General features: G+C 43.1%; 1 protein-coding gene across 17 annotated transcripts in view; it reads right to left on the bottom strand.

Moving 5' to 3' along the window:
• The window catches only part of MYO5A (myosin VA), an 88360-nt gene that overhangs the window by 52987 nt on the left and 21046 nt on the right, over positions 1-14327 (bottom strand). For all 17 annotated transcript variants that reach the window (XM_042038978.1, XM_042038985.1, XM_042038987.1 and 14 more), the window contains one exon: positions 2014-2170. In XM_042038978.1, the coding sequence (XP_041894912.1) occupies positions 2014-2170 (157 nt within the window). The remainder of the gene's footprint in view (positions 1-2013; positions 2171-14327) is intronic.

The following is a 14327-nucleotide window of genomic DNA, read 5'->3' as shown; positions in this document are numbered from 1 at the left end:
AAAACATTAATTATGCTATCATAAGAGTCTGTCTCAACATCAAATTTTACAACACTCACTCTAAAGCTAATTTAAAGTTCAGTGTTGGGAGTTAAAAGGATAACTTTTATCCAAGTATAATGACCTTTAGAGCAACTGAAATATCTATTTAGATATACCCTTGTTCACAAAATTGGTATCCCTAAAAAATAAAAATAAAGCACCACCATTGGTTTTCAGTGAGTGAAAAAAGGTACAGATGGGAAGCTCTAGTCCTCAATTTAAACTTCCTTGCTTTTGAAAATTAATTCAGATAATCAGTGGTGAGCTGATGGCCACTGACTGGGAGGTGGGGTGCAAGGACTGAGAGCAGGATGTTTGCTTTAGGCTTTTAGACCAAACAAAAGAAGTGGTGCAGGGAAACGGCAGAGTTTGTATTTCCCCCAGCAAAGGCCCAGGCACGGAGCTGTCCTGCAGAGCCTCGTGCCAGAGCTGTCCCTGGCCCGCTGATGTGAGGGCACCCGGTACCAGTGCCGTGCTGGGCAGGGCAGGAGCGGGCTCAGCGCCCCGGCCCCGTCAGCCGCACGCCCAATGTCAGCGTGGCCCGGGCGGGACGTGGCTCCTCCTGCAAACACTGCAGCACTGCACGGTGCTCTCTGGGCTCAGCTCACCCCTGCAGAACGGCCACTGCTCCCCTGGGGCAGCTGCAGCTCCAGGCACTGCGCAGCTCCCTGGCTTCCTCCCATGGCTGGACATTTGGAGGAGTCACTGCCCAGCACAGCACAGCTTGTTTTATCCCACAACAGAAGTTTCCAAACACCACACAGCACCACAAACCAGGCACAATTACCTTGTGACAGACACACACAACTGTGATGGGGCAGCTATAGTTTGAGTATCATGAACTCCTCATGCCAGGAGGAAAGGAGGAATAAAACATAGTTCATTTTTTAAAATACCTGAGAAAAAAAACAATGGCAGCATTTTGCATTTCACATTTCACTGCATGCACTCTATTTACTCATGATCTTTCACACTACTGCAGAGAGATGACCAACATCTACCAAGGCATCAGTGGTCCAAAAGCATTTTCCTAGGCTGTTCACAGGCAGGAGCATGAGTGCCCCTATGGACAGAGCTACTTCTCTCAAGAATTTCCCCCAAGACTATCACTCTAATGAATTATTTCTTAACATAGTTCCTCAACTTCAACCACAACTTGAAGCTACACATGTAGGTAAAGGCAAGAGAAACAATTCAGGTAAGTCTAAGAGATCTTTTCTGCTTGGCTATGACATCAGAATTTGTGTCTCCTGAGCCTCCCAGAGAACAGACCCTGAAGCAGGAAGAACTGTACATGTTCTCTCAAAGTCTATTGCCAGCATCTGTGCTCCCAAGCCAATGGCTTTGGTACTTGACTACAGTTAGTTACAACCGTTTCCAGAACTGAAACATGACTCTGAGCTCATTATAGCAAAATTATGTCTTCTTATGTTGTTTTTCTCCTCTGAAAGAAACTGTGTACATCCCATGTAACTTTGTTTTCTCTCAGTCTCTCTTTTCTAATTGTATTTCCTAAAATTTAACATTTGCTTTACTTCCTTTCAGAGTACAATCTACTGGCCCCACTGTGTGATGTACATATTTAGTGGTTAAGACCACAAGTTTTATCCTCTTTGGAATTTTACACACAAAAACAGTCTTCTCCAATTGCATTTGGCCAGCAGTCTGGGAACTACCAGTTACAAAGCTGAAGAGACTTAAAGCAGTATTCATATAAAAATGACTTTCTTATGTGAAATACATGATCAATACTGAAACATTACCTCCCTCCCATCCTCTCTCAGTCTTTCATAAATGTTACAAAAATGACACCTAAAGCAACTCCTTGTAAATGGATTAAACGCAAAATTTTAATACATATTTATAGATGTTTTTTAGAAGTACGGATCGCTCTCTCTATTGAACGCTTATGTTTGCCCCACAGTAGTAACTGCAGCTGGAGGGTGGGGTTTGGTGCAGTAGCCCTCTTACCTCCATGATGGGGTTGGAGGCCAAGACTTTCTCCTCAACATTGGCTTCACTGGCAGATCCACTGACCGTGGCGAAGTACCTCATGGCATACTTAGCAGAGACAGTCTTTCCAGCTCCAGATTCCCCACTGACAATGATTGACTGATTTCGCTCATCTCTGAAACACAAACACACGTTAATTCCCAGCTGTTCTCTCAAGACACTTATTTTCTGCATCCCCAGCTTGGCAACAACCCTTCCACCACAGATGTTAGCAGCACAGCGTAAGGTAAGTGCACGTGGCAGGCACGAGGCAGTTCGTTACCGAGCCGCCTGCCTGCAGGATGCTCCTCCAGGATGGACACTGCTGGCACAGCCCAGCCAGCCAGCAGAGCCACTGCAGAGAGCCTGGCTATGGCAAAGATCTGCTACTGCTATTCACTACACGCTGCTGCAGCTACCTCTACCCGAGTGTGTGGTACAGGGCTCCACTACATTAGCAGTGTTCATTAGTAAAGATCATGAGTGCCATCTTACAGATAGAGAAATCAACAGCAGAGTCAGGCACAGAAACCTTTCGTCCCTCTGATCTAATCACCAGCTTATCCCAGAATTGTTCTGAATCTGAAAAATTCAAGCATGGCTGTTGAGGACACAGACAGCAGCTCTGGAGTGAAGACAGTCTCTCTGCTGTGAAACAATTTCTTCTCTTGTAAAAAAGAGTAATTTCAATTTGCTGCTAAAACAATTTTCTCTCAACTCAAAGAGGGCTCTGTGCATAAACCCAACTATATGAATAAACAACACACTACAAAATAACACAAATTAACATTTATAGAGCCTGAAACTTTTAAAATAAAGACCACGTGCTTTATAAAGCTTTTACATTTTCAAAGCAAATGAAGTTAAAATGAAAGACATTTCAAAGCATTCCTATGAGTTGGGTGAGCTTAATCACATCTTATACACTTGCATGAAGAGGCGAAAGAAGGAATAAAACTTCCCCCAGAGCTTTACAGAGCTGGGGCAGGAACACAGAGAGCATAGCCAAGGCACGGACCAGGCTGTCCTCAGAGCACAGGAGCTGTGAATGACACTTGAGGCACCTCCACGTTCAGGCAGCACAGTGACAGTCTGCAGGGTCTGCCAGTGCCTGCCGAGGCCACCGGGAAATGCTGTGCAGGGGAATCGAAGACATGTGCATGGAAAAACTACCTCTGGCTTCTGCAGCCTGAAGGCTGGCAGAAGGTCTGGAGTTCTGCTTCTGGGACGGTAAAAAAACCCCTGCTGATGATAAAAAGCTTCATTATTTCAAACATGTATAAAGTATACGTGTTCTTTTTCTGTGTTAAGTATAGGAGGCCCGTCCACCTTAGTCAAAATCGGTGATTTTGTCTCAAATTTGTGTTACAGGTGACGTGTCATGCTTACGAGTCCATAGGTATCCCAACACCCTACCAGCCCCAAATGGAAACTGGACCGTGTCCATGTCCCTCAGCAGGGTCTCTAATGCACCATGGCCCCCAGAGGTGAGAGCCCCTTCTCCTCCTGCTCCCTCCCTTCCTCTGTCCCAGCATGATGCTTGTGATAACCCCTCAGGCACCTCAGGTGCCTGGCCAGGCCTTCCCACCTGGTAGAAGAATGGTGACCATCTCTATCTCCCACCTGGAGTTAAACACCATTCCCATCAAATCAATTTGATCTCCCACTGGCTTCCTGTGAGACTCTGCTGCTATTCTCAAGATGCTACCTATCTTCAAGAACAATGCCAAGCCCTCAGATAAGAGCTCAGCTCCAGCACCCACTTCGTGCTGCTCAAAGCCACAGGCTGAAGGAGCCTCTGGGTCTGTCACCCATCCTCTGGGAGAGCCACAGTGGTATTTGTTTAACCAAATGAAGGTACTGGTTGAGGCAGATTTTCCACATTTTGGTAAAAAGAAATTACTTGAAATGGCTGAGTGCTGCTTTAAATTTAACAGCAAAGTGTTAAGAAGATCAAAGCAACCTAATTTTATGTTCTCAGCTTCCATGTAACACATGCAATAGGTGTGAATGACTACAGCACAGCTCACATTCAGACACACCAAGCTCAGTCTCAGTGGGAAAGTCGTGGGAAAGAAGAACTGTTCAGCTTGATAACCCAGGTTTATGCAGCCCAGGTCACACAGACCCAGCTACCAGAGATGCCAGCCTTGGCCACAAGTCTCATCTCACCCTCCAGTGACAGGGGCCATCAAACAAGATCTCAAGGGAGGTCTTTGTGCCTGGGATGGCTTCCAGTAGCAATGAAGATTTCCAGCTGGAAAATGAAGAAGAAACACTCGTGTTTCTTCCCCATTCCCCCTCGCAGAGTTCACTCATGGTAGAGGTGTGTGGGAAAGAGCCTGTGGCTCAGGAAGCTGCAGGAGTTACATGGATCCTCCTGCTCAAAGAGAGCAGCAGCAGGATGCAGGAGAAATCAAAGCAAATTCCTAAAATCCAGGCTTAAATGGGACAACTGGTAACAATTTTCCTCTCCCACAGACAGTTCCTGCAGTGTGTCAAAAACAACCATTTCTTCCTAGGATTGGCACCATTCTCTGGCACCTGTGTTCTTTCAAACAGGAAAAAAAACCCCATGCCATTCTAAAATATGAAACTTCTGGTCTGATTTCAGAGTCTGCCTAACACAGGAGACAGGCAACAACATAAGCTTTTCATTTGTAGATCACCAGCTGTTTCATGTATTAAATACCATTAAATATATGAAGACTGGGGAAGCTCAAGTCTATGAAATGGATCCTCTGATGGTTAAACATTTTAGTTCCCAAAGTACAAAAGGCTTTCAGAAAACCAAGGAATGCAAACTCAGACTTCTGGCAAAACAGACTTCTGACAGAACTGTCAATAAAAATGAGCTATTTTGCCAAGAAAGGAACATGGAAATAAAAGTGTCTCATTCCAGCTGTCACATCCCTGAAGGACACGTGTGGGAGCATGGAAAACGCACACTGGTTTTGCAGTCCTTGGTCTCTTCTCAGGAGTTCCACTTTTACAAAGACAATAATGAAAATATGAGTTTGAAATAATTTCTCCTTAAGAATGTTGCTAATTAGCCAATTTCTTTCCCCCATGTCCTAAGATATGAAGACATACTCTTCTCCCTAGCACACACTCATGTGCTCAGGAATAAGGGATCCATTATTGTATTCCACAAGTACATACACACATGCCCGTTGCACACACTGGCTTAGAGAAGAGAGGGTTTGCTCTGTGTGAGCTGAAAGCATTGCTGCTGTCTCTCCTGCAGTGACTTTCTGTGTCTGCAGCAGCCACAGCCATCGTGACAAACAAAGGGCTCCCTCACTGTCTGCAGCAGCGTCCTCTTGCCAGCGCTCCATCCACGCTCAGGGCCGCTCTTGTCTTCAACAGTACATTAATCCATTGTTCTGCTTTAACACACTGCAGTGACCATCCTCTAGCATATTATTCTTTGTGCTTTTTGGCAGAGAGAAAGGAAAACACAACAGAACACCGCCCGAGATGGCACTCGGCATTTGAAGGAGAACGGACAAAACAGCAGCAGGGATGAGCTCTTACTGCCACAGCCCCAGGAAGACTTGGCTTATGGACATCCTACCACAGGCAGCAAGGTCTTTAGTCGTGGAGGAGGCTGGAGTGGTCCTGCCAGGCAGCTGGGCCAGCTCAGCAGAAAGCTCTTTAACGACATAAAACTTTAAAGAAACAGAACGCCACATGTAAAGGAAAAACTACAAGTAAACTAGCATCAAAGCACCCTGGATGATGTATGAAATGTAGTGAGAATTATTTTTAATTATTTGGTATAAGCAGCGGTCTAAAGTATAGCCTCTGTTCATGTCAAATGAAATTTTCATCATCAGGCTGCATTAAAAACAAAGCAAAATTTAGAAGACCAAAACACAACAAAGGAAAAACTCCCCAGAAAACCAAAGTGACACCACCCAAGTTCATTCTCAGAGATATAATTCACCTTTCAAGTTATTTTTAGTTAAATCATTAGCCCCTGACCTTTGACCTGACATCTTGAGCACTTAACATGTCACCAGTCAGAAAAAAAAAGCTATAATTAAAACTTTCAGCCAATGAAACATTAAGTAGGACAACAGCTTTATGTGTGACACCACTTTGCAGCCAGATGCCTCATTTTATGCAATACTTCATCTTCATGCAGTTTTTTCTCTGCATAAAACACGTAAGTAGATTATTTTAAAATTAAGATTACTTCTGAATGGAGGGAGCATTTTAATTATGCTTTTGCAAACAGAAATGAGGAAAAGCAACCTGGGAGATGAGGGGTGGAGGAGTCCTCTTTCCCCCAAAGGCAGACAGCAATCAGATCCTAGCACACAGAACTACATCACAGTGATGCAATGTTAAGCCAAATTATCTTGAAAAGATAAGACTGAAACAGTTTGACTGGGAGCAGTCTACCACTCATGGAAACACCACGTTACGTTCAGGCATTGGTCAGGATCACATTCAGCTTCTGCTGCTTCTGAACAGTGCAGAAGAATAAAGGAATGACAAAACTACACTAAAACTGCCATTTTAAGATGACAGGCCCAGACACTGCACAATCTGAAATGTGAAATGATAGGCTGAGATTGCTTGCAGTAGCAGAGGATTTGGTTCAGAAATCTTCTATATAAATTCTCTCAGGCCTATACTTTGGGAAGCATGTGAGGGTAACAGCTATTCCTTGATAAATAAAAGAATGAGGATGCACTATGGAGTACTCAGTGATAGTTTAAAGTAGTGGTTCTCTATCACAAAAAATAATGCAGAACCAGATTTCTGCATAGGCTAGTAACTTTAAAAGACAATTTTACTTTATCTACAAAATTTTGTTGACAGGCAATATGTTCATGAGGAAATTCACTGTCAGAGTGCCAAAAATGAAGAGATGCAGTCTTACCTAGTTCCTGCAAGCTTGAGATTACAGCCTACACAGCAGCAGGGCTTCTTCTGCTTTGAATAAATACTGCAAAATTTAACACTGAACATAGCTTCTGCTCAAAGAAGGTTCAGCATTGAGGAAAGCAGTGTGCTGCAAGCTGTCTTGAGATACCTTACATACAGAACAGGGTTTTGCAGCTTATCAGTGAAATGACAATGCACAAGAAACCAGCAAGTGGTTTTAAAAACATCACTTTACTCTCAAGAGGTGAAAACACCCTTTGCTGAGGATCTGCATATATCTTAATGCAATGCTTTCAATAGCACTGGCTACTTTAAGTTTTGTGTTTCATAAAAACGTACGGTAAATGCTTTCAGAAGAGCTCAGTGTGGAGGAACTGCCACTCTCATGAGGTCACAGCTGCCAGATACACTGGAAGCAAGACAAGACTGTCACTAGGCACCTCCAATTTGTACAGTGCTGCAACAACACTGACTGATCACTGACAGCCATCATTATCCAGGGCAGCTTTTAACTATTTCAGCTGACCAATGCAAAAATTGAGGCAAAAAAAGAAAAATCAGTGCAAGAAATGAAAGTTGCTAATACTAATGGCAGAGTTGTCAATTTTCAAACAATTTTAATTCACGATCACTGCACCCACTGCTTCCCACAAAAACCAAAACAGCTTACTGCATCAAAGCCATGACTTCCACAGCAAACTGTCCAAACAGATCAGGATAATCAAGACATAGACACTGAAAAAATCCTTATAGATATCTTTGTTTACCTTCTTCCTCCATACCAACTGAAAATCCCTCTCTGAAGCAGGAACACTAAAAGTTAAAAACCTCTCTATCAATAAGCATTTCAGAGAGAATTAAAGAAGCCCAAAGCTATTTGATTTAATCATCAAAGCACAACACTTTTTTTTGTGCTTTTTTTGCTTCCTATGACTGATATATCAGATGTATCACTTGATCTTGGCTTTCAGACTCATGACTCCACAGCAAATAATGTCAAATAAACATATATAAGCACGTCCCCCACAAAAACATCAACTTGGGAAACCAAACAAAAGGAATACAGAATTAGTGACAACAAAAGGAATACAGAAATTATTGACATCAACCTCAATATTCCTATCAATCCATTCATACCCAAGCTACCAGCATCTCTCCCTGGCAAAACTGTATCATTAACAGCTAATTTGAAAAGACTCTGATATGGACTTTGAAATGCTTGCCTGTGATGAACTAATTCAAAGTTGAACTGTCTCCATGTCGTAACACAGACGAGATTGGCAGAAAAGATCAGAGTGCAATATCCTTAACATGTAATGAAGAAAGCAAATAACAGGGCAATTTGATGAGAAGAACATTAGTACTTACTTTGCCTTTGATCCTAAAAGCTGTATGTCTGTCGACCTTGAGGACACTGCCAAGGTGCTGATGTTTATAAGGAAGGTTCTTGTCAGGGTGGTTTGAAGGCCACCACCTCCAGGACATCTTCCCCCCTCACTGCCTCAGTGCTAAAAGGTTAATTAAATCTCCTGGCTTTTCTTTTTTTTTTTTTCCTTTGTTGTTGTTTTTCCTCCTTGTGGAGTTGCTACTGCTTTATTCTTTTCTTTTGGAATAACAGGTTTAGGTTATGGGTAAGGGCATCAACCCCACTGCATATGACCATTTCATTTTTATTTAACTCAAAACAGCGCAAAACTGCTGCTAAGGGCCTGATCTGGGGTTCCTCAAACATTAACATCTCCCACTGCTTCAATGCAAGCACACCATAGCTAGCTTTTATTTAGTCTAGCAGTGACGTTTGCTCCTCTATCTCACTACCGTTCTGCTGCAGTTCTGTGGGGATAAGACAGACCTGCAAGCCTGGAATTGCTTTACATTTTCAAAACAGTGAATTTTCAATGATCAAAGTACCTGACATAAACTCCCAGGGAAGGAACCTGTGACGCAGGGAACATTTGGGATAGATGCTGCTCTCAGCACACACACGTAACTACCGCTAACATCAGTGTGCATCGTGCCCATCAAAGACAGAAAAGGAGCCTAGTGCTTTGCCATCCTACAGCTGAATTATGGCAGCACGAAACCAACCCAAGAAAATGACTTAAAAACCAATGACATTGCTGAAAGGTCACATAGGAGTCATTCTGAAACGCTGGCAGGTTTGAAATCTTGCTGTACTTTCACGCACTGCAGCTTCCCTGAGAGCCATAAGATTAACTAAGGACCAACAAAAACTTAGTTTAAGCTGTGTTTCATGTTTTACACCTTAGAGCAGATCTCCAAACTTCTCCAGGATACACAGCAGCTGACATGATTTAGTGTCTCAAGCAATACAAACAGAACTCTGACATAAGTAAACATCCTATTTTTGCAATCAATCTCTCAGCATCCCCATTGCATATTTGTGACAGCATATGACCAAAATAACCTGCAGTATCTACAGTCTGAACATTCACACATCTTTGTATCTGATAGCATGACTAAAAAAATCTGTTTAATAATGATCCTTTCCCTCCCATGAGGCACTGGTAACAAAGCCAAAATAAATGAAGTTTACACAACGCACCTAAAATAAATCAGTGTGAAAGTGCTAACTATCACTGTAATGGCTTTACTGATGTTGCTAAATAACTTGGAAGTACTGCTGTTACAGGAAACACAGAATCAAAGAACAGAAGAATATATCAAATACTCCACACATTCCAAACAGCTCATTCAGTCTTGGAATAATTACCCATAGAAAAGATTTTGAACTCTTTGGGGGGTCCAAGCAAAGGGGAACCGGCCGGAGTCACGACACGAACACTGATATGATTTGAGCATCGTGCTTCCTTTATTGCTTCCTTACACCAACTTAAATCTACTTTACAAAGCTTCACACCCTCTTCCCACGGGACAGCCTCTAAGCAGCAGGGGAGCCGACCAGTGTGTAACTTTGCCAAGGGTTCTCAAGGCTGCCTGCTGCCAGGTGTCTTGGCAAGCCTGTCTGCAGCCTGAGGCCCCTTCAGGGGCTCTTCCCTAGCAATCCTGGGGTGCCCAGACTGCCCTGGGGTATCACATGCCCCTGTTCCACAAGGAATCCCTCTACAGATCTCCTTCCTTGTGAACCCCAAATTTCATCAGGTATCAGTACAATGCCAAGAGCTCTCTGTAGTATTGAAAGTTTAGTGAGCTTCACAGAAAGCAGCTGGATTAACTCATTAAGAAGTTTAGGAAGGGCCTTCCCAGCTGCAGGTGGCCAACCCCAGCAGGCTAAAGGGAGCCCTGTCCCCAAGGGACTGGGATCTTCCAAAGCAGGGGAGAGGATGCACAGCCGATCAATGCAGGCAGAAGAATAAAGCACCAGAAAGACAAAGGCGGGGTACAAGATGAGTAAGGTTTTGCACAGCTCATCTGAAGGCTCACTAAATACGTCTGATTTCAATAAACATTGAAATAAATAGTGTTTCCTAAAATTACCACTGACGGTAAACTTGAAATCAAAACATAGCTGTATTTTTTTCCCCAGGACAGTCTTCTCTTTTCAGGACAAAATGTGGTTTCGGAGTGATACAAGGATTTGGCTTTTTTTTTTTGCAGACTCACCAGCCTGTGCTCTCTTCAAGACCTGCCCTCCCAGTCCCCTGCCACAGTAGGTCCCAGGTTCATTTTCTGGGCAGCTGTGCTTCACTTTTCTGTGATGCTCCCAACTGTTAGTTACTTGTTTTTCTAGAAGACCAAAACTGCTTCTCCACTTATCCTAAAATAAAAGGCAGCTGTAAAACCCACCAGTGCTGGGAGGTTTAACCCAAGTCAATGCAATATATTTAGCTTCACCTTTGCCTAAGGGCAGTGTTGTGTGGCAGCAAACAAGGCTGTGCATGCTCAGCTGCACTCCTTCAGTGCAAAGACCTTTGAAACTCAGCCCAGGGCATGCAGCATCTGCTAGAAGCCATTATAAAGCCTGGCAACTCGACAAACCCAGGATTTGCTTTTCAAACAGAAATAATTTAACTGTTCAATAAATAAATAAATAAACAAACAAGAATTCATTCAGCAGTTTTCTAATGCTCTTGGAGTGATGGAAAGCAGCAGCAGCCAGCTCTGGGCTGCCTTCCCGGCACCTCTCATATTGAGGGCAGGAGGCAACATCTTGCCCTTCATCAGCCTTCCGAATAAACTATTTTAATCACAAAGTTCTTCAGAGCCTTAAACGAAGTCTGTTATCCCCCATTTCTGGATTTGGCTAGTGGCCTCCTTAAAATGGGTAAGTTCCCCTGCTTTGTCCTCTTACTTTCCAAGTGCTTCCAAGCCCACGCTGCACAAGCACACCCTTACCATTCTCTGCAGCTGCTGAGCCGCTCTCCCTGGGAGGTCACCTTCCTGCAACCAGGCACACCTGAGAAGTGCTCTACCTTCACCCCTACTACCCCCACCCTTCATTTTCCAAGCTTCCCCCTTGCAGTGCTGTGTGAAAAGCAGGCACAGCCCCTCTCTCCCTGCGGAGCCGCGTCACCGCGGCGCTCCCAGTGCCGAAGCCTCCAAATTCACTTGTACTGGCACATCCCAAAAGGTGCGGCCTGACACAGATAATTTATTTTTTCCACCCTCAAAGGGCTGGTGTGTGGATTAACAATGTGTCTGTAAAACACCCAAAGTGCTACGTAAGCACCAAGGATGATTATCAGAGACTGAAGTGCTCTGAGCTGCTCTGTAGCGATGTGACGGGAAGGAAAGGAACGAAAAGAAACAAAACGGCGAGGTCCAGGTGCTTTGCCCCAGAAGCAAGCACAGAACAGCAGCCACATTTCTGCGTCTGTTCCACCTTCACACCCTGTATCCATTGGTTTATCCTGACTATCTGGATCTAACGTGCTCTGGCCTGATGCATCCCAGTCTTCACAGATGCCAAACATTAACACTTCAGAGAATTCTTCAGCTGCAACCCCGAGTCACAACAACTGCTCCTTACTAAGCAGTAAATTAATTCTTTATAAAAGCGTTCACTTGTAATAAACATGAAACATCAATCCAATAAACCATGTTCTTTAATCTCATTTCTAAATATATTTCCAGTTTAACTTGTTTTTTTTAAGCCTAACAGCATTTCTCACTGACATCTTTAGCTGCTGGAGAAAAGAGGATGTTCTGAGCACAGGGCCATGGCCAGGGCGCTCTGGGCTGATCCAGGCATGGCCACAGCACACCACCTCTGCCTTGTCTTCTATACAAGCAGAAATTAAGACACCAGTATTAGAGGAGACAGGCTTTGGTAAGGCTTGTAAAGTGCCTGGAACACATCAAATCTTCAGTGAAAGCAAATGTTGTTATGCAATAGATGTTACCTGGCACAGAGACCCCTTAATGCTGCAGGAAAGGAGGGTGTGAAAAATGCAGCTCATTTGCTCATTTTTGTACATTGAGAGCATTGAACTGAACTGCACTATCATTTATGTACTCTATTCTCACATATTTTTTTCTCAAGCTGGTGTCATCAAGTCACCAGACAGAGGACCAGGACTTCTGATTCAGGGGCTCAATGCCCTGCTTTTGCCACCTTGGTGAACTCACCAAAGCTGCCCTCCCAATCCCCATGTCTGCTTCAACTTATAAAATGGCAGTAATGATGCTGATCTCTTCTGGAAAGAGCTCTGGGATCTGCTCATCGAACGTGCAAAACAAAGATGAAATATTATTATTCACAATCTGTCTTCAACAACAGCTTGGTAAAAGCTATTTGCAATACTCTCACAACCAGAAGTTGTACTTTTTTTTTAATTAACAAAATGCACCACTTGCCATTATAACTGCATCCAGGAAACACAGCTCTTGACTGTAAAAATGTCAACAGGTGAAAAGATAATGAATTGTCAGTGACATCTCCCAACACATACAAATGAAGAAAACTGAGGTCAGCACATACTACAAACACAAGACAGATTGCACTCCAGAGGAGCACAAAGATGAGCCAGCAGCATGCAACTGATTTATCCAGGGATTAGCCAGAGGTCACTCTGGCAACAGTTTAGGAAAGCTCATTGCTTAGCTACCAGCAGGACACCTCACATGAACTCCAGCATCCAGCTACAACCATATCTAACCCTGTTGTTGCCTAAAAACAATCACTGCTTGGACAAGTAGGTCCCTTATATCAAGTTGATTCCCCCATCTGCCATCTTGTACCTGTAACATCATAAAACATCAGGCTCCAAGTGTGAGAGACTACTCCAAAATCATCTTAGAAAGGACAATTTTCCCCTTGCATTCTAACAATGGAGGCCCAATAAGACCATCTCTTTTCAAGGCAGATATTTAACTCAAGAAGTCCTACATCAAGGCCATAAGTGGAGGAAGGCCACTGTATGTTTGTCCAGCACCCACCACAGCAGGCTCACATTCCAAGCTGGATGCAGATCTGTGACAGGTTGTTAATCATCCCAGTCATGACTTCTGCCAGGCAAAAATACAGTATCCATCTATCAGACACTCAGAAGCAAAGCAGCAGCTGATCAAATGTGCATTTTTATAAGAGGACATCATCTTGGGATGCCTGGGATAACTGGAGACTGTCAGTAAAGATGCTTTCAGAACACCTACTCAACAGTTCACCAAGCTTTCTTTTGAACAAGAAGTGATAGAAAAATACCTTCCTGCAGGTGAAAGCCATCAGACATGCACAGAAAAGCTGACAAAACAGAGAGGCAGCCTGGTTATTAAAGGTAATTTAATGGAAAAGATACACAGTACCACAGAATAAGTCACTATACTTTGTGCAAACAGAAAAAGCAAAACTTTGGAAATTGATGCTTTAAACACTGTTGGTTTCCACGCTGGTATTCATTAAGGTTTATATGGATCTCATCAGTATGCAATTCTGTTTGCAAAGGTTACTCTCAACTTGAGCAAGACAACTTTACTAATTAATCAGAAGGAAATCTCAAAGTTAATTTATTAAATTGAATCTGCTGTATCTGCCATCAACCACAAGTGGGATGGAACAAATCAGACCAACAAAGCACTGATAAAAAAATACATTATCTTAATTACTGAAATATACCCTCACTAGGCAGGGGAAAGAATCCTGTGAAGGAGTGATTTTGAAGGTCTTTCCCTAACAGTGTTAAGAAACTGATAATCATAAATCTCATACATTAATGCAATTCTTAACAGTTTCAAGAGTACAATCATCAACATCTTACTGCAAACCATGGGGTTAAAAATGTATTAAATATTCTATTGAATATTACAAAGAAAATGAGCCACACCTGCTGATGGTTATGATTCCTACTGAAGTTGTAATGCTTTCAAAAAATAAAAAATAAAATGTTTGGCAACTGAAGCTTTTCCTCAATTTCATAGTTACCACAGAGGGGTAACTGAAGACTGAACTTGGGTTTTGTTAACAATTTGGAAAC

This window comes from Corvus kubaryi, unplaced genomic scaffold (genome assembly GCF_017639235.1).
Source record: "Corvus kubaryi isolate FWS band 111438036 unplaced genomic scaffold, C.kubaryi_AGA036_p1.0 37394, whole genome shotgun sequence".
Lineage (NCBI taxonomy): Eukaryota > Metazoa > Chordata > Aves > Passeriformes > Corvidae > Corvus > Corvus kubaryi.
This window is presented reverse-complemented; position numbering and strand designations above follow the sequence as displayed.